This window comes from Bactrocera neohumeralis, chromosome 2 (assembly GCF_024586455.1).
Source record: "Bactrocera neohumeralis isolate Rockhampton chromosome 2, APGP_CSIRO_Bneo_wtdbg2-racon-allhic-juicebox.fasta_v2, whole genome shotgun sequence".
Classification (NCBI taxonomy): Eukaryota; Metazoa; Arthropoda; class Insecta; order Diptera; family Tephritidae; genus Bactrocera; species Bactrocera neohumeralis.
This window is the reverse complement of record NC_065919.1, coordinates 53095930-53114219: the sequence shown is the minus strand read 5'-3', so window position 1 is coordinate 53114219 and position 18290 is coordinate 53095930. Positions and strand designations below refer to the sequence as shown.

Below are 18290 nucleotides of genomic sequence, written 5' to 3'. Positions count from 1 at the left end.
TACTAATTTCAAAAATATTTCTGTCAAAATTCTCAGAAGCCATTCTAATATAAAGATCCACTAAAAAATGATAGGATATCCAGCATGAACTCAAAAGTCTTTAATATTGATGTTCTCGCTTGTTATATTTCAGCACGTTGTAAATTTTCTCAATATGGTAACAACATTGGCCTAAGGGACTTTTCGAGTTTTAGGGAATTCACAAGTTTTCAATAAATCGGTTTTGAGAAGTATTAAATATCTCATTTTTAAGATTTTTCCAAATTAAAGTGATATTCGCCATATGACTACATTTATGGAATATCTATTCTGTAATTAAAAGCTAAGCGAAAATAAAAAAAATGCATCCAGTTTTCATTTTATTTTATGTTTATATGTATATATTTATTGATATTTGAAGAAATTGCAAATATGCCTTTCTATACACTCATAGTAGCATGTATTTTTTGAAGTACTACGAGTTAATTTCCATTATTTAACAATAGACTAAGCGAAGCATATAAGAATATGTGTATATAAATGACAACTGCACGAAGTTCAATCAATCTGCAATTTTTAAAATAGTAAGTATTAATGATTTAGGATTTCAGCAAACGTTTCTCGCAACATTTTTGCTTTTTGCACGTTTACATCGAAATATTTGTTTTAGTTCTGGCCTATTGTTAACGTCATATTTACTTGTGCGTCCATACTTAACGGCGCCTTACATTAGTCCACTCGCCATCATCTCCACTTTTGTTCTCTACAAATTGCATAATTAAAAATAATTCAACAAAGAAAAGACAAATAAATTTCTAACCTTTTTCTTGAGGTTCGCGTTTGGGAGCACTTCTTTCCTTGTCATCACGACCAGAAGGTCGTTCCATTCTCCAACTTCCGGAATCTTTGCCACCACCACCGGCTCCGCGGTCACGATCACGTCTATCACCTCGTTCATCGCGACGGCGATTGTCGCGCATATCTCGATTGTCGCGTTCACGATCATTACGTGGCGCATCTCGCCAGTTTCCACCGCCCTCACGACTTTCCCTATCATCGCGTCTGGGAGCGCCTCCAAGGCCACCAGCTCCGGTGCCACCACGGCGCCACTTATCGCCACCTTCACGGCCGTCTCGTGCTTCACGATTATCGCGTCCAACTCCGGGACCACCCGCACGAGGAGCTGCTGGGTCGGGATCACGACGTACACGCCATGAGTCGGATCCGCCACTTTCACCTTCCTTACGTTCAAAACGATCGCCACGCTCTGGACGTTCAGCACGCTCGACCCGTTCGCCACGTTCAACGCGTTCTGGACGCTCACGACGCCATTCGGTGTTAGAAGCGTTACCACGTTCTCCGCGTTCGGTACGATCGCCACCACGTTCGATACGATCACCACGTTCGATGCGATCACTACGTTCTATTCTTTCGCCACGTTCGCCACGATCACCTCGTCGCCATTGATCGCGATCCTTATCACCGCCCTTTTCACGATTTTCAGCAGCCACTTCACGAGCCAAACGTTCACGTTCTTCCTGTATACGGCGCTCAGCTTCCTCTTCCTTAGCACGTTGTTTCTCATATTGAATACGTCTTTTCTCTTCTTCTGCTTCGCGCTCCTTGCGCAAAGCTTCAGCAATAGCCCTTTCTTCTTCCTCCTTTGCTCTACGAATTTCCTCTTCTTTGCGCATACGTTCTTCTTCCTTTTCACGAAGCCATTGACGGCGACGTTCTTGACGACGCATCTCGCAACGATGTGCTAACAAACGCTTACGTTCTTCGGCCAAAGCGACTTCGAATTTCTTTAGTTTTTCGACATACAATGATGCACGTTCCTTCTTCAAGGCCTCTAGGAAGACATCACGATCCTCATACATGCGTTTCAAACGCTCCTGTTGTGCGACAGCGTCTTTACGTTCTGTAATAGCGGTCTCAATGCGCTGTTGTTCTTGTGCTTCCCAAAACTCTTTGTCTTTAACTTGTTTTTCGGCCAAATATTTTTCGAAAAGAGGTATTTCCTCCATTCGCTTAGCTCGCTCGAAGTAATCGATCTTTTTCTCTTGGGACTTGAGTTTCGACTGTAATTCTTTGCGTTCCCTTTGCAATTCTTCAGATTCCTTAGCCGCGATTTGTTCCGCATCCAACTTTTTAATACTTTCTTCATCCAATTTAGAAAGCATCTTTTTACCGTGCGCGGTTTGCGAAATTTGTTGCATTTTATCCTGGGAAATAATGTACAATGTGTAAGTCAGTATTTATAGGAAAATTAAAACGAGATTTTAATTCGATTTACCTTTAGGCTCTTGACCTTAATTGCTTCAATTTCATTTTGATGGCGCTTTCTCTCGCGCTCTTCGTTCTCCTGCTCCAGCCTCTTTTGCTCGGCAAGTTTCGCCTTGCGACTTTCTTCTTCCAAACGACGAGCTTCTTCCTCTTCACGTGCATTATTCTGCTTTTCAATAAATTCTTTACGATCTTCGATAATCTTTTGACGTTGCAAAATACGTTGATGTTCCCGATCCTTGATCTCGTGATAGTGATACACCATCTGAGCCCGCAGTTTGGCACGTTGATCTTTTTCACGATTTGGATAGACAACCGATACAGCACGATTTAAAACTGTTGCCATGTTAACCAGTTGTGACCGAATTTGCTCAGAAGGCATTGACTGTAATGTTGGACCATCGGGGTGATCTTCCCTCTGACTTTCGGTTAAATCAGTTCCAAAGTAAATACATTTCTTTTGATGATCAATTCGAATTTGCATATCATTATGACGCACGGACTCGACCAACAACTTTTCGAGTTCGAAAATATTGCAGAACGATGCTAGTTGTAACAAACGGCTGAATTCAATACTCTGATAAACTTGTGAAATTTCTCTAATCAATCGCATAATTGTAACATCTTTCAATGATTTTATATAAGGTGCCAACAAGTTGTTCTCTGGGGGAGCGCTTTCAATAACATCGATAACAGTTTGCACACGCTTACATAAATTCAAGGGGTTGAAATCAACTTCTAACCAGTTATATAAGTTTCTGAACTCTTCAGAAGCTAACTGCGGTACATTTAGCCTGACCTATAATTTAGTTTAAAAAAAGGGATTAATAACTGATGGAAAACAAAACATATATTACTTATACTCACAACTTCCTTAATTAAAGAAGCCCTCGTTGGAGGCTGTTGAAGACCGAGTAGCACAGCTAGTTTTTGAGCTTTTTCTAGTGGACTCTTATCGGCTTCAATGAAACGATCGAATTCTGGATGAGCCGAGGGCAGTGGGATCGAAACTGTTGCTATAAGGACATGAGAAGCCATACGTTGCATGTCATCCTTTGTTAAATTTTTCTTCAATTCGCGTGTCAACTGGAACAGCTTCAACAATGCTGCAGCATGGAAAAGTTGATTTCCAGCCTTGGAGAAAACCATTGCTAATTTCTGGTAATAATTTGCCATTGTTTTTGGCACTGGCGTTTTCTTTGACAATGCCATCAAACCGTGTATGTCTTCAATGGCCTTATACGCCTCTTGCCATAACTCCATCTGTATAGCAGAATCTAATTGATAAAGCCTTGTATCCAAACACAACTGTTGTGTTTCAAGTTTAGTTATTGAGACACCAGTAGTTTGGGTAGTACTTTTACAAATATCTTCCAAATGCTTTCGCAACTTATCGCACAAACGTCTAAACTCACTCTTGCGATTGTACTTCAAACAGAACTGAAATGCCATGCGAGCGATATCGTGGTACAGGGCTTCACAGTGCGTATTCACACGCAACAATTCCAAGCACTGGCAATAAGATTCCCACAAAAACTTTACCCATGGCAATAGGATTGTGCGATCGGAACGATCTTGTGCATCTTCACCACATACGGCACTCATTAAAATGCTTTCAGGTGTAGCAATATTGTCCAGATCGTCCAACTCCAAAACGGCAACTGCTGCCGACGACTGAGCCTGTGCGGCCTCAGTGTGTTCTTCGGCCATACGCAAATATCCTCGAATTACATTTTCCAAAGAATTCACATTCACCAGCTGAAACATATTGCGGTATTGGAACAAACCCTCCTTAGCGATATGTGATTTTTTCAACTCCACACATAAGTATAAATACTTAAACATAAGTGGTTCAATAATGGTCTCGGAGTAGGCATAGTTCCAGCGCTTGTTACGGAATACCTCCTGAAGGGTGTCCAAAGCACGCAAAGGCTTTCCAACTTCAATGAATTCTGTATAGATAGATAAAAAGTAAAATCATTTTGGATAAATCTGTATTTGTACTTCTTAACGTATATGTATTGTGACAGTTGAGCGCATCGTCACCCGTTTACCACGAAAGCAAAACCTGTGTCTTCGGCAGCATGGTCTTATACACATTTGTATGCACTTACCATTTGCTCTTTTCAGAGCATTTTCCGGACGTTGAGTATAGCGCGCCATGATTATTTTATCAAATATTTAGAACCAATCACTTAAACTGCTAATTTTCAATTATTTTCGCAAATAATATGCGTTTTTGAAGCAGAATATTTGTGAAGTTCGTCGGCCTGCCTCTATGCACCGTCGAAATTTCAGCAAAATGGCCGAGTTGACATTTGCTCAGGGTTGCATTGAATAACGCCTCTTTACACATTTTTATATTTCAAAGTAATTCCTCTGAGTTTACCACCAAATAAAGTTGTACATAGTAACCTTTCATATGTTTTAGTATGTAAATTTTATGTAAAATATGTCTTTGAATATACAAAATTTGTCATAATGATTGTAAATTAAACCAACATGAATTATTTTAAAAAGCAACGATTTTAGAAGAAAGTTGTGGATCGTAAAATAACCACGTGGACAGGGTTCTACTTTATTTGTAGTAGAGTGCATTTAGTAGTATTTGACTAATTTTGGTGAATTTTCAGAGCACGATATAAATGAAATAGGGAATAAAAACAGTATTAATAGTCTTCACGGGTGAATTTATTTTTGTTTAGTTTTAAAATACAAATCGCCAGCCCCAACTTTTTCATGGTATCGGAGTTGTCATAAGCAGGCTCCAGCGGCTCCTTAAAGGCAACTTTGGTCATAACGTTTATCTCTTCCGACGGGGCGAGGGCCCAAATCAGTATTATGTTGAAAAATTTTGCTCTGATGCGGATTGTGGCTAGACGCTCTTGTACTCCTTTATATCTATTATGTTGTATTAACTATCTCAAGGACCTAGTCGTCTCCGTCCTTGTCCCGTTCATCGCATTTCATGGATGGTGAACCCTTGAAACTGAATATATCGGAGTCGCTCCGCTGAAGCTTGCTAGGAAGCATAACTATTTTCTGTTACACTACGTAATGAATAAATCGACAACACTGTTTCGACAGGAAGACCGATTTTGAATTTTAATTATCGATACATCACTAGCAAACACAACCAGAATTAACCAAAGCTCCAATATTTACTTCATAATTAATTAAATTTGAAAGATGACAAACAGTTGGAAGAAATATATTTTGTGGTTTGCACAAGAACATTTAGATTTCCGTGTTGCCGTAAGTGGATGCATTTATTTTTGTAAAATATTTTATCTAATATGACCACTTCTTCAGGAATTCAACTCAATCATTAAGTTGTTTGGATTGAAGCATCGAAAATTAAATGACAATACACTGGTAAGAAGCTCTTTATAAACATAATTTATAAGTTTTTAATTTCTTTTGATAAACAGAAACCGTTTTGGATTGTCGAATTTGCCAATGAAGAATCAGCTATTAAGTTTGCTTCGCGCTCTGTTAGTCTGCGTAGTATATATGAACTATGGGGCTACTCAGATAACCTAAAAAGTTTTCACGAAAAATTACAAGATAGTATAAAGACCAAAGAAAACCTTATGAATCCATATAAACAAAAATCATTTAAAATCGTTGTTGAGACCTATAACAAACACATTTCGCAAAAAGAAAAAGTTGAAAAAATTGAGACACTGGAGTACTTACCATTTCAAGGTGAAGTCGATTTAAAAACACCTCAAACAGAGTGGTGTTATATCGAATTTTATGGCCTAGATCCAACTGCAGTTCCTTCTGAGCCAGATGATATACTTTTTGGGCGCCTGGTAACTTTTGTTTATTAGATATTTTTTTTTATAATTAACTGTTGGTTTACTAAAGGTTGCCAATGGTCAACGAGATCTCATAAAGGAACTTTCCCTGAAAAAACGTAAATTTATTGGAAACACTAGTATGGATGCCCAGTTGAGTCTACTTATGGTAAATCAAGCTCTTGTTAACAATGGAGACTTAGTTCTGGATCCTTTCGTAGGTACGGGATCTCTTCTGGTGAGTGCAGCAAAGTTTGGTGGTATGTAAAATTAAAGTTATTTACAAGAGCTTTTTACATTTACATTTATGTTACAGGTTATGTTCTGGGAGCCGACATAGACTTCATGATGCTTCATGGCCGTTCACGTCCAAGTCGTATTACACAAAAAGTTCGAGAAAGGGATGAAGGAGTGCGTGCCAATTTAGAACAATATGGATGTGGCGATCGATATATAGATGTAATAATATCAGATTTCTCCAACCCGCTTTGGCGAGAAGGAGTTGAATTTGATGCCATTATAACAGATCGTAAGTACGTCTTATGAGTTTCTAAACTAAATATTATATAACAATTTATACTCTTTGAAAGAAGGGAAGAATCTAAATAATTACATAGAAAAAATACTTTTTGTAAATGAGATAAAGTAATTTGGTTTCATAATCCTTAATGATATAACTTTTCTGTATTTACATATTCAGCACCGTATGGCATTCGGGAGTCGACTGAAAAAGTAGAATCAAAGATGACTTCAAAGCAAAATACACGATCTAAAGATATGCCCCACTATCCATCTACCTCGCATTATTCTTTACAGCAACTTTATGTCGATCTTCTTCATTTTTCCGCACATCACTTAAAAGTAGGTGGACGCTTGGTGTGCTGGCTACCGTATCATAGGTATTGTTTATGTTTTTTTTTTTTTAATAATGGCAATAATTTTATATAAGTATATTTTTTCTTATAGAGATGACTACACCAGCGAAATGATACCGCAACACAGAAGCCTAGTTTTGGTCGGTAATTCAGAACAGCCACTTTCAGGCCTTACTTCTCGTAGATTACTGACTTATGAAAAACGTGATATTAATTCACCTGACAGTGACCAACTTTCATCCCAGCTTTCGAATTCGTATGATTTTCGTGATCGGTATTTTAATAATGCCCCAGAATCGCGCACAGAGAGGCGCATGCGAAAAGCAGAGCAACGTGAGCTTGGTCGAATAGAGGCGCTAAAAAGAGGAAAAGTGATTATAGACAACAAAGAGGCAAAAAATAATTTAAATAAATCTCGGTTTAAATAGGATTCCTTTGACATTTTTTTTATTTCCCGTTATAACTGAAATCTCTACTCGAACACGTAATATCAAAGTTGTAACCACGTAAGTAGATTCCTATAACAATGGCCCTGTATTTAGATAAATTTTCTGACCAGCAATATATAAAATGTTTACTTCGTTTATATCGATAAGACACAGATTATGTTACTATGATCCAATATATTTCTTAAGCTAAGTATATAAAGTAAAAATGTACCACTAATATGAAAAATATTTATAAAATCATTGCACATTATCTTGTATTTGGCATTTAAAATGTTCTGCAAAACATCGTACAAAGACTTCCGCTGCTTCTTCTACACATACATTGCGTTGTAGCTCATTACTCAATGAAGTAACACCTTTTCCTTCAATACCACATGGAACAATGTGTTCGAACCAACGTAAATCGGTACAGCAATTAAGACCTATGCCGTGTGTTGTAACATATCGAGAGCCATGTACACCAATTGCACAAATCTTGTTATTTCCTACCCATATGCCAGTATCTGATGTAGTAGTAGCTTGGGGAATACCCATTTTGCGACAGGTTTCAATAACAGTCTTCTCCAATGTAGCAACATACCATCTCATTTTCGGTTGAAATTGATGCAAATGTAATATGGGATATGCAACTAATTGACCTGGTCCATGAAAGGTTATCAAACCGCCACGATTTGTACGAAAAAACTCAGCTCCCAATTTACGTAAACGTTGTTCATCTGCATATGAATAATTCTTCGTTCGTATACCTATAGTATACACTGGATCATGTTGCTGTAAAATTAGATAATTACGGAAATTGGTCCAATCTTCCGCTTTCTGATTACTTAGTTGCTTTTGCAGTTTTAATCCTGACTCGTAACCATGATGTCCAGCATTTACAATGTTAACTAAAGGAATCGTTTTTTTCATCATTTGTTGAATTTTAACTACATTCTTTATACTTTACTAGTTGTACAGTAAAAACTTTCTTATAGATATATAGATTAGTTATATTTTACTCATGCTGATTCCTTTTTTATTAAACATCAGCTGGCATCCTTTTGCTCAAAGAACAGCTGATAGCACTATTGAAGCCCACATCTGTTTTTAATCAATCAAAAAACACTCTGATGGTACCAGTAATAAGGTGCTTACACTTGCAGATTCTTACTAAATGTTTAAACAAATTTCTTATGTCATATCTATATTTTTATGTTTTTCGGTTATCAGATTCATGTTCTACGAACAGCGTAATAAATTTCAAATTTAGAAGAAAGAAAAGATTTTAAAGCTTTTGACAGTCTTATTACAGGGTTTAAAAATTGTGTTCTTACAGCGCATGCGTTTTGCGAATCTCATCTCGTGAAACTCACAAACTCTTGTGCGAAAAATTTCGTATTCACATTCTCTAATCATTTATTAGACGGGACATTTGTTTGCAGACAAGTGAAAGTAATTCAGTGATATTTAAAATAAAATGTCAAATTATTCGCACAAAATATAACTTGATTGGTAAAATTTATTCGAAATTTAAATTATGAATGAAATACATTGCAATTGATAGTTTTATGTGACTGTTGAGAAAAAAACTTCCTACTCGAAGTATGCGTATAAAATGAAAAATCAATTTTTGTGGGCAATTTTTACAGAATAATACAACAAGAGTATATTGGCACGAAAAGTGATCTTTAAAGGTATACATTCAATTTGTTTACGAAAACTTGAAGTTTGTTTGTGTAACCAACAATCTAAGACCACTAAACTGAGATGGCTTGTATAAAATATAAGAAAAAAATTGTTGTGATAAAATTAATAATGCTTCAACACTTGTTCTTCTTTTTTTCATTGTAAAGTGGTATAATTTTCATTTGACAGTGGTTGTTTTCTTATCAGGCAAGCAGCAACCCTTCAAAAAGAATGAAAGAGAGAAATGTCAAAATATAGGAACCATTCTGCAAGACTTAAAGAATACTAAAAAAGTTTAAAGAATTTTATTTAAAAAAGGTAGAGAAATATATCTACCGATATATATATTGCTAGAAATGGATTGTGATTAAGTTCTATATTGGTAACATTAGTACCTAAACCTTGGGTAAACTGGTGCGTTGATTATGAATATTTACATATCAAACATTTTTCCTTTTTCTTCGAAGTGATTTGTTTGAATTTGTGTATCAAGTAAAAAACTGGCAATTTCGTTGCACATTCATTTCTAATTTGTATATCATCCTGTGATAAGGTTTGTTTCTACTTAAACTTAATGCCTGTTGTCGAAATTGATTGCAAAGTTATTTAAATGGGCTTAACTCGGACAACCATACGTATGTATATATTTGTGTACATACTTTCATATTGATTCATAATATAATGCAGTATTACCCGGCGGAAGTCTAACAAATATTAAAGAGCAATTGTAGAAGCTATAGATCCAAAATAAAAAGTTCTTCAAAATCAACATATTGTGAGCGTAAATATATTTTTGAGAATAAAAAAAAAACTATGAAAGTAGATATATGGGTTAATTACCCTTCAACAATACCACAACTGGTTAATTTATTTATTTAGAAATTCCTCATAAATGATCCACATATCAGCACGCGTTTCAATAAATCTGAAATATATGCAAATTCAATTATTGTGTTGTTATTTCTCGTTATCAAAGCATGACTAAATTTTTCTTTTTTTTCTGGATAGCCCAGTAAAGTTATCAGTGAGTCATTAATTATTCCATTAAATCTCGAAATTACGAAGGAAAATCATTGCAAAGACTTGTTGCTTACGAATTTGGACAACAAACTGTAGGCATCAAACGCAACGCTGGGAAAAATTATGAACCTGTGTTCCTCTGCCGGCGCTACAGCATCATCATCCTCTTTGGCATCGGAAGACGCAGCAGCAGTGGAAAGTACGAACGTTAGTGGGAAAAACGGTAGTGGTGGTGTATTGACCACACATTGTTTTGGAAGCAGCAATAGCAGCAGTAGCTGCGCCGCAGCTTTAACGACGAACCTTTCAAATAATCCAACACACAGTGGCAGCGGTGCCAGCGGTAGTAATTTTGGAAATAACAACGAAATGCCACCGGAAACACGTCCGAAGATGGTAACGGTGAAACACCCGGAATCTAATAAACCCAAGCCAACTACAAAGAAAAGTAAACCAATACAAGCTGATCAGGACGTTGTTAAAGCTCTTCAGCGTTGTCGGGAAGAAGGTAAATATAACATGTAATATAATATATTATTTATTTTCCCATATTTTTTTCAATTAATGTTTCAGGTATAAAACGCTTGGATCTAAGCAAGTCCTCCGTCACAGTTATACCAACTTCAGTAAGAGACTGCGTTCATCTTACGGAACTTTATTTATACAGCAACAAGATTAGTCAACTGCCGACTGAAATAGGGTGTCTCGTGCATTTAAAGACACTTGCTTTAAACGAAAACTCGCTAACTTCTTTACCAGAGTCGTTACAAAATTGTAGGCAGCTTAAAGTACTTGATTTAAGACACAATAAGCTTGCGGAAATTCCTTCGGTGATTTATCGGCTGCGTTCTCTTACCACGCTCTACTTGCGTTTTAATCGCATTATCGCTGTGGCTGCCGATATACGCAATTTAACTAATTTGACTATGTTGAGTCTGCGTGAAAATAAAATTCGAGAATTGGGTTCCTCCATCGGTGCATTGGTAAACTTAACAACACTGGATGTCTCACACAACCACTTGGAACATTTGCCCGAAGAAATAGGTAAATGTGTAACTTTGAGTGCACTTGATTTGCAGCACAACGAACTATTGGACATACCGGAAACCATTGGCAACTTGAAGAGCTTAGTACGATTAGGCTTGAGGTAAGCGGACATAGTTAATTTAATGATATGTATGCATAAAGCGTTCTCTCTGCAGATACAATCGACTATCAAGTATTCCGGCATCGCTGAAAAATTGCAAATTCATGGATGAATTTAATGTTGAGGGCAATGGTATAACGCAATTACCAGATGGTCTTTTAGCTAGTCTTAGTGCACTTACAAATATTACACTATCGCGCAACTCTTTTACCAGTTACCCAACTGGTGGGCCTGCTCAATTTACCAACGTCTATAGCATTAATCTGGAACATAATCGTATCGACAAAATACCATATGGAATATTTTCACGAGCTAAAGGCCTCACAAAACTCAATATGAAAGAAAATGTGCTTACTGCTTTACCGCTCGATGTAGGAACTTGGATTAATATGGTCGAATTGAATTTGGCCACAAATGCTTTACAAAAATTACCCGATGACATAATGAATCTGCAGAATCTAGAAATTTTGGTACTATCCAACAACATGCTCAAAAAGATTCCTAGTACCATAGGTAATCTGCGCAAACTGCGTATTCTCGACCTAGAAGAGAATCGCATTGAAGTGCTGCCCAACGAAATCGGTTTATTACACGAATTACAAAAATTAATTTTGCAAACAAATCAGATCTCTATACTGCCACGCAGTATTGGTCATCTCAGCAATCTGACGCATTTGTCAGTTAGCGAAAATAATTTACAGTACCTGCCAGAAGAGATTGGCTCGCTGGAGAATCTGGAAAATCTTTATATCAATCAAAATCCATGTTTGGAAAAGTTACCTTACGAGCTGGCACTTTGTCAAAATTTGAAATACCTAAACATTGACAAATGTCCTTTGAGCACAATACCACCTGAAATACAAGCTGGCGGTCCATCTCTAGTACTCCAATGGTTGAAAATGCATTCGCCATATAGGCAGATGTGAGTTAGCGGTTTGGGATATGTCAGTGATGGTGGGAGTACACAATGGCGTACATTTTATACAAGTAACGATTGCTATTTGGAATTTCAGTTGGAGGCAGAGGCGGATACGCAGCGACGCTAACAACGTCGTGCTTGGAAATGCACTATCATTTGAGATTATTACTTACAAATATTGGATGGTGCATCTCCGAAAATTGTTGCCATCGCTAAGTTAATGAATAATAAGAATATAAAAATAATAACAACATAACAATACCAATTATTATTAATTATAAATAATAATTTCTTTAAAACGAAACTTAAAAACGACGAATATGTCGAGTGGAGTCTTGCAACTACTACGCGCAACTCACTCGCAGTAATTATGAAAACGAATTGTAAACAATATTTTCTGTTGTAAAAATTGTGTGATGGTGAAACAAAATATAGCTTTAAAAATGCTTCAGAAATTGATTGTTTAGTGGATTGTGTAGTTGTAAACAAATATAAACTATTTGTGTAACTTCTAACGAATCAACAACTTTAATTTAAAACAAATAAAGTTCTATAAATTCATATATAAATCAGAAAAACGAAATAATGTTATACATACATACATATGCTTGTGAATGTTATATTATATAAAATGTGTTATGTTTATTAAGGACGCAAAAAATTACTGCCTAAATTATGTTACACATTGCAATGAAAGGAAGCGAGGAAAAAATTGGCAAAATGTATACTTTTCTGGTGTGTTGAAACATGAATTTGTGTTTGGAAATTTTATTTTTAATGAGTGTATTTAAAGGGAGTGATCCCAAAAAAAAGTTAAATTTTTTTTAAGAAAGCAAGTGTGAGTTACACATGCATTTATTTCAACGAACAAGTACTATAGCTATAGCTGTTATGCAGTCAAATTTATGCATATAATATGCATACAAAATTGAAATAAAACATTTAAATGTGTATAATTAAAAATGTATTGATGTGTGTTGTGTTCTGTACCACAAGTATTTTATATACATAATAAAGATTTAATTTGAATCAAATTAGCCAATTCTATTGCTGTAATTGAAAGTAACTACTTCTGATCTCGCTACCTAAAATACCAATGTTATTTGCAAGCAAATGTGAAATCCATCGAGTTATATCTGTACTTGCGGGATCGGGAACGGTATTTTTCAGCAAAACTTTATGTTCAGGTGTAATATTTTTTATGTATCACTTAATGTAGTATTTTGCAATACATTTGTTATAGAAATTCATTTTGTTATTCAAAAAAATATGCCTTCTAATTTATTGCGGAAGTCTTATACTGAGTTGCACTTTTGTTGTTTCTTTTTTCACTAACCTATAATATATTTTCAAATAAATTGCCCCGTCTAATATGTTGTACGGCATATGTTGTTTTAAAATCATTTACAAATGCTTAAATGTACATAAATGTGTACATATGTACATGAATCACATATGTATATAAATATGAATCCCTAGTAATCCAATGTTATTGAAAATATATACATACATATACTCCAAATAAGTGTAAAATGTCCATGTTATCTACGATTATAAACAAAATAGGTGGATTGAACAGAAAATTCAATAATTTCATTCGATATTTTTTCGAATGTATTGAGATCTTAAATGGAAATATATTCATACATATTCGATATAGAATGAAGAGCAGTAATCCTTAGTATATATTGATTCTCCGCTTATGCAATTGTTTGTTGTACATAAATATATATATTTTTTTGCTAATACTTAAACTAGGAAATCTTTGTGCAGACTTTGAACAAAAACTTACGAATAAAAACATAGACAAAAAAGTTAATTGGAATAAAAAAAATATAAATAAAATTAAAATTGAATAATAAATAAAAAAACATAAAAAATGTAAACACAAGCGCCAAGGAATTGTCTAATAATATGTTTAAAAGTTATTTGTATTTTGTATAAGTGACTGTAAGTTAAAATATAAAATTATTGTTTGTATATACAAGTGTATATACATTTGCCGTGCAAACGTTAGATTCAGTTCCACTGCAAAGGTGGAGTTGCAACGTTCTAAGCGATGAAATATGCAACAAAAAGTATTTTATATAAAGTAAATATGTATATGCGTAATTAATAAACAAATCATAATCAACACTATTATTCACGCTGAAACCCCAAATTTTAATATTACCTGTAATATATGTATGTATGTCAAATTGCTGATTATACGTATTTCTAACATAGAAAAACTTCCCATAAATACTTAAATAGTTGTTCAGTGCCCGTGAACGCGTAAATTTGCGTGGGTGTCGGGATTTTGTTGACGATATCTTATGACACATAAACGGTATACTTAAACTCTGCAAGTTTAATACCCTTTAATTTCATTTATACGTTGGCAATCAGTGCATCATTGGTGCCCGCAGCCAAAATTATTCCACATAATCCACAGGTGTCAATGCAACGACGGACATCTGAGGTGCTCTTAAGTGGAAAGTGGATATTATAAGATGATATCTCTATACATATGTAAGTGTGTATATAGTACAAATTTTTTGTTAAGAAAAATATTTTTCCATAGAAAAGGCTATTCATAATTTCTACAACCAAAATATTAGAAATACATAGAATTAAAATTTTTAATAAAAAACAAAGGCAAGACAAGACATAAAAATGGACTTCCAGAACATCCAGTAATTAAAAATGTAAAATATTTAAGAGCATTGGGATATTTCCTATGCAATCACCGGCGATACACCGACAGCCACCGTGTTAAATTCAATTTTTTTTCCAGATTAGCTATCTCTAGGAGTAGTATTATTTTTTATCTATTATCAAGTATAAATGTAAAAATATGTACATACATATTTATATAAATATAAATATGCAAATCATACCACGTGTTGAGACTTGTTGACTTCGATAATCGATAACAAAAGCGTTTTCTGTTGTAATCCAAACGGTTGAACCCGATTTTGAATACTCAGCCATAGCAAACGAGAAAGTACAATTATGATAAAAAATGACAATTTTTGTACCTTCTTTCTATATTATATTATATTTTTAAATTTATTACAAATATATTTTATTTTTGAAAATAAAATATGTTAAAACCGAATATTTTGACCAATATAAAATTATTATATTTATATTACAAATATATTTTATTTTTGAAAATAAAATATGTTAAAACCGAATATTTTGACCAATATAAAATTATTATATTTATATTTCATTAAACTAGTTCAAAATGTTTACTGCGGCAGTCTTTATAACTGAAAATTAACTGTCGACCCTTCAATCTTTAATTTTTGTTTTAGTATAGTCATATAAGACATTCGTAGACTATCAGCTGTAGAGCAACGGTATATAGTACATATGTACATATGTATTATATTTATGCACAGCACTTCTTCGTTTACATCAAGCCTCAAACAACTAACAAAAGTGGAAGAACTGTTTATATGTATATGTATCTATGTACATACACGTATGTATGTATATTTATGCATGTCCTTTTGTAGCTACATGAATGTTTGCACATACTTATGTATGTAAATATTTTATTCATTAAATAAGCATTAAAAATTGAACCTGGTATGCAACTGATGATATATCATGTTTGTATCTATGTATGATGTTATGACAGTTATAAACATATGATGTACAAATAAATACATATATGTACATATGCTTTCCGATTTATTCAACTACAATCATTTTTTGAAGGCTAGACAAATAGTAAGAACGATACGCACAGAAAAATAAAATATATGTATGCACATAAGTATGTACATATGTATGTACGTATGTATGTATTTAGTTCTTCGGAACATATGTGCACATTATACAAAATACAACAATAGAAATAAGCAGTATTAAAATTGATTAAAAGTATGTGTTTAATTTTTAAAAAACGGTTAAAAATACAACCGTCATAACGGAACACATACCGTTGTCATCAATACGAATACTAGAAATGACAGAGGAAGCTGTGTCAAAGGTCTGTCACAGCGTTAGCACAAAATCATAATAATATTATTACATATTTTGCTACTACAATTATACAGTGGTGTGTAAAATTTAAACACCACTAGTAGACTAACGGGATCTCCTGAGCATGGGATATTTGAAAATTATTTTCCAGTGGAAACTTCAACACTTTGGTGCATAAGTGAGTAAACTAAACTAAAGTACATACATTTCAACAATATTTGAAAACCACTACGAAGAAATAGATGTTAGAGTTATTTTGGTATGTATTATTGCAAATGCAGAATTCGTTATTGCCGTAATTGTTGGCGTAATGTATCTTAAAATCAATAAAGTAATTTAAATGAAGAACAGCATATTTTTCTTTATTTTAACTTCGTTTTAACCAATGGCGCCATCAAGATCCGTTATGAGTGAACTATAACAGTTTTTTTTTAGCAAAGTGGAATGATTACATTTTCAATTAAATAAATAAATATGATCAACAAAACTAATTAACCGAAAAGCAGAAATTGTTTAATTGAAAAACATTTCGTCGGTGAGACAATATGCCTTCATGTAGTTATTGAAAAAATGTTAAAGTTTAACACAAATTATAAAACGCATTTAAGTTAATATAGATTAATGTCTTAAATATTAAAAAACATTAATGAAGGTAATCCGATACGAAACTAATAAGAATATATGAACTTTAAATATTTATCTATAAATTATTAGGAAAGCTTTTGAATATAATAGGTTTTTAATTTTATTATTGGATCTATTTATATTATATTTTGTTGTAAAAACCACATGAGAAGAACGAATGCTGTGGAGGTTTCGGAACGACAGTGAGTATTTGTATCAAGTCTACCATATATCCGAACGATAACAGTTAACTCGACAACTTTTTACGAAAATGATGAATGTGTCTGCTGTGTAAAACAAACAAACAAGGTAATAATTATAAAATATATGTATTATCGTATAATAGAACATGAAAAAACAGTTAAAAGAAAATTTTTTCTATTTGTTTTTATTCACGTTAACAGTAATCTGGATATGGCGCGATCCGTATCGATTTCAATTGTTTTAAGGGTCCCCTTCTTCATAGTGAAAAAAAAATTTAATTCAAAATTGTACTTTTTACTAATAATATTTAAGTATTTTTCATATGTATCCTCATATTTTATACTCTCACAAGCTGCAATGATATATGGGATTTTCGTATATACTATTTTAGTTAAAGTAGGAGGATTTGCATCCATTATTTATAATGGCAGACAAGAAGATACACGGTTATTAGGAAGAGATTTTTTCTGAATTTCATTGAGATTTCTTACATATTGACCGATAGATACGATATTGACTCGATTTTACCCATACTTGGCACAAGGACATGCGGTCATCACAAAAATATTCTAAAAAGTTTTTCATGCAAAGACTTGATGTTGATAGTTCTGTTTGTATTTCAGATCGGATCCTTTAAAATAAAATATTAATTTGAAAATTCAACACGAAATATCTCCTGTCATCAAACAAACAGTCGTCGCACTCGCGACTTGGCTCTCACGTCACTGTTGACAGTCATAACTTTGAAGCTGTAGATAATTTCGTCTATTTAGGAACCAGCATTAACACCACCAACAATGTCAGCCTGGAAATCCAACGCAGGATTGCTCTTGCCAACAGGTGCTACTTCGTACTGAGTAGGCAATTGAAAAGTAAAGTCCTCTCTCGACGAACAAAAGCTGAACTCTATAAGTCGCTCACTTTCAGGCTTGGGCGATGACAACAACCGATGAGTCGACATTACGAGTTTTCGAGAGAAAAATCCTGCGAAAGATTTATGGTCCTTTGCGCATTGGCCACGACGAATATCGCATTCGATGGAACGATGAGCTGTACGAGATATACGACGACATTGACATAGTTCAGCGAATTAAAAGACAGCGGCAGCCCTGGCTAGGTCATGTTGTCCGGATGGATGAAAACACTCCAGCTCTCAAAGCATTCGACGCAATACCCGCCGGGGGAAGCAGAGGAAGAGGAAGACCTCCACTCCGTTGGAAGGACCAAGTGCAGAAGGACCTGGCTTCGCTTGGAATATCCAATTGGCGCCACGTAGCGAAAAGAAGAAACGACTGGCGCGCTGTTGTTAACTCGGCTATAATCGCGTAAGCGGTGTCTACG

The 18290-nt window shown here is 34.6% G+C and overlaps 4 protein-coding genes across 5 annotated transcripts; 2 read left to right on the top strand and 2 right to left on the bottom strand.

Annotated features, from left to right (window-relative positions):
• Positions 1-351: 351 nt before the first annotated feature.
• LOC126750816 (eukaryotic translation initiation factor 3 subunit A) lies at positions 352-4572 on the bottom strand. The gene is made up of 5 exons (XM_050460548.1): positions 4380-4572; positions 3133-4217; positions 2276-3064; positions 800-2204; positions 352-742 (listed from the first exon to the last, which is right to left on the bottom strand). The coding sequence occupies exons 1-5, from the start codon at positions 4426-4428 to the stop codon at positions 693-695; spliced, it is 3378 nt and encodes a 1125-aa protein (XP_050316505.1). The 5' UTR covers positions 4429-4572; the 3' UTR covers positions 352-692.
• Positions 4573-5233: 661 nt separating this feature from the next.
• Positions 5234-7373, top strand: LOC126750838 (tRNA (guanine(10)-N2)-methyltransferase homolog). The gene is made up of 7 exons (XM_050460590.1): positions 5234-5520; positions 5578-5640; positions 5697-6083; positions 6139-6328; positions 6385-6597; positions 6769-6967; positions 7035-7373. Exons 1-7 carry the CDS (start codon positions 5455-5457, stop codon positions 7369-7371), a joined length of 1455 nt encoding a protein of 484 aa, XP_050316547.1. The 5' UTR covers positions 5234-5454; the 3' UTR covers positions 7372-7373.
• Positions 7369-8633, bottom strand: LOC126750852 (putative lipoyltransferase 2, mitochondrial). Its single transcript, XM_050460610.1, has one exon. It carries the CDS (start codon positions 8302-8304, stop codon positions 7630-7632), a length of 675 nt encoding a protein of 224 aa, XP_050316567.1. The 5' UTR covers positions 8305-8633; the 3' UTR covers positions 7369-7629.
• A 133-nt stretch (positions 8634-8766) lies between these two features.
• LOC126750826 (leucine-rich repeat protein soc-2 homolog) lies at positions 8767-16471 on the top strand. Of its 2 annotated transcripts, none has more exons than XM_050460568.1 (4): positions 8767-9065; positions 10066-10585; positions 10651-11224; positions 11280-16471. In XM_050460568.1, exons 2-4 carry the CDS (start codon positions 10201-10203, stop codon positions 12148-12150), a joined length of 1830 nt encoding a protein of 609 aa, XP_050316525.1. In that variant the 5' UTR covers positions 8767-9065; positions 10066-10200; the 3' UTR covers positions 12151-16471. The 2 variants fall into 2 exon arrangements, with proteins under 2 accessions (XP_050316525.1, XP_050316524.1); XM_050460567.1 differs by lacking the exon at positions 8767-9065 and adding an exon at positions 9113-9471.
• The last annotated feature ends 1819 nt before the right edge of the window (positions 16472-18290 follow it).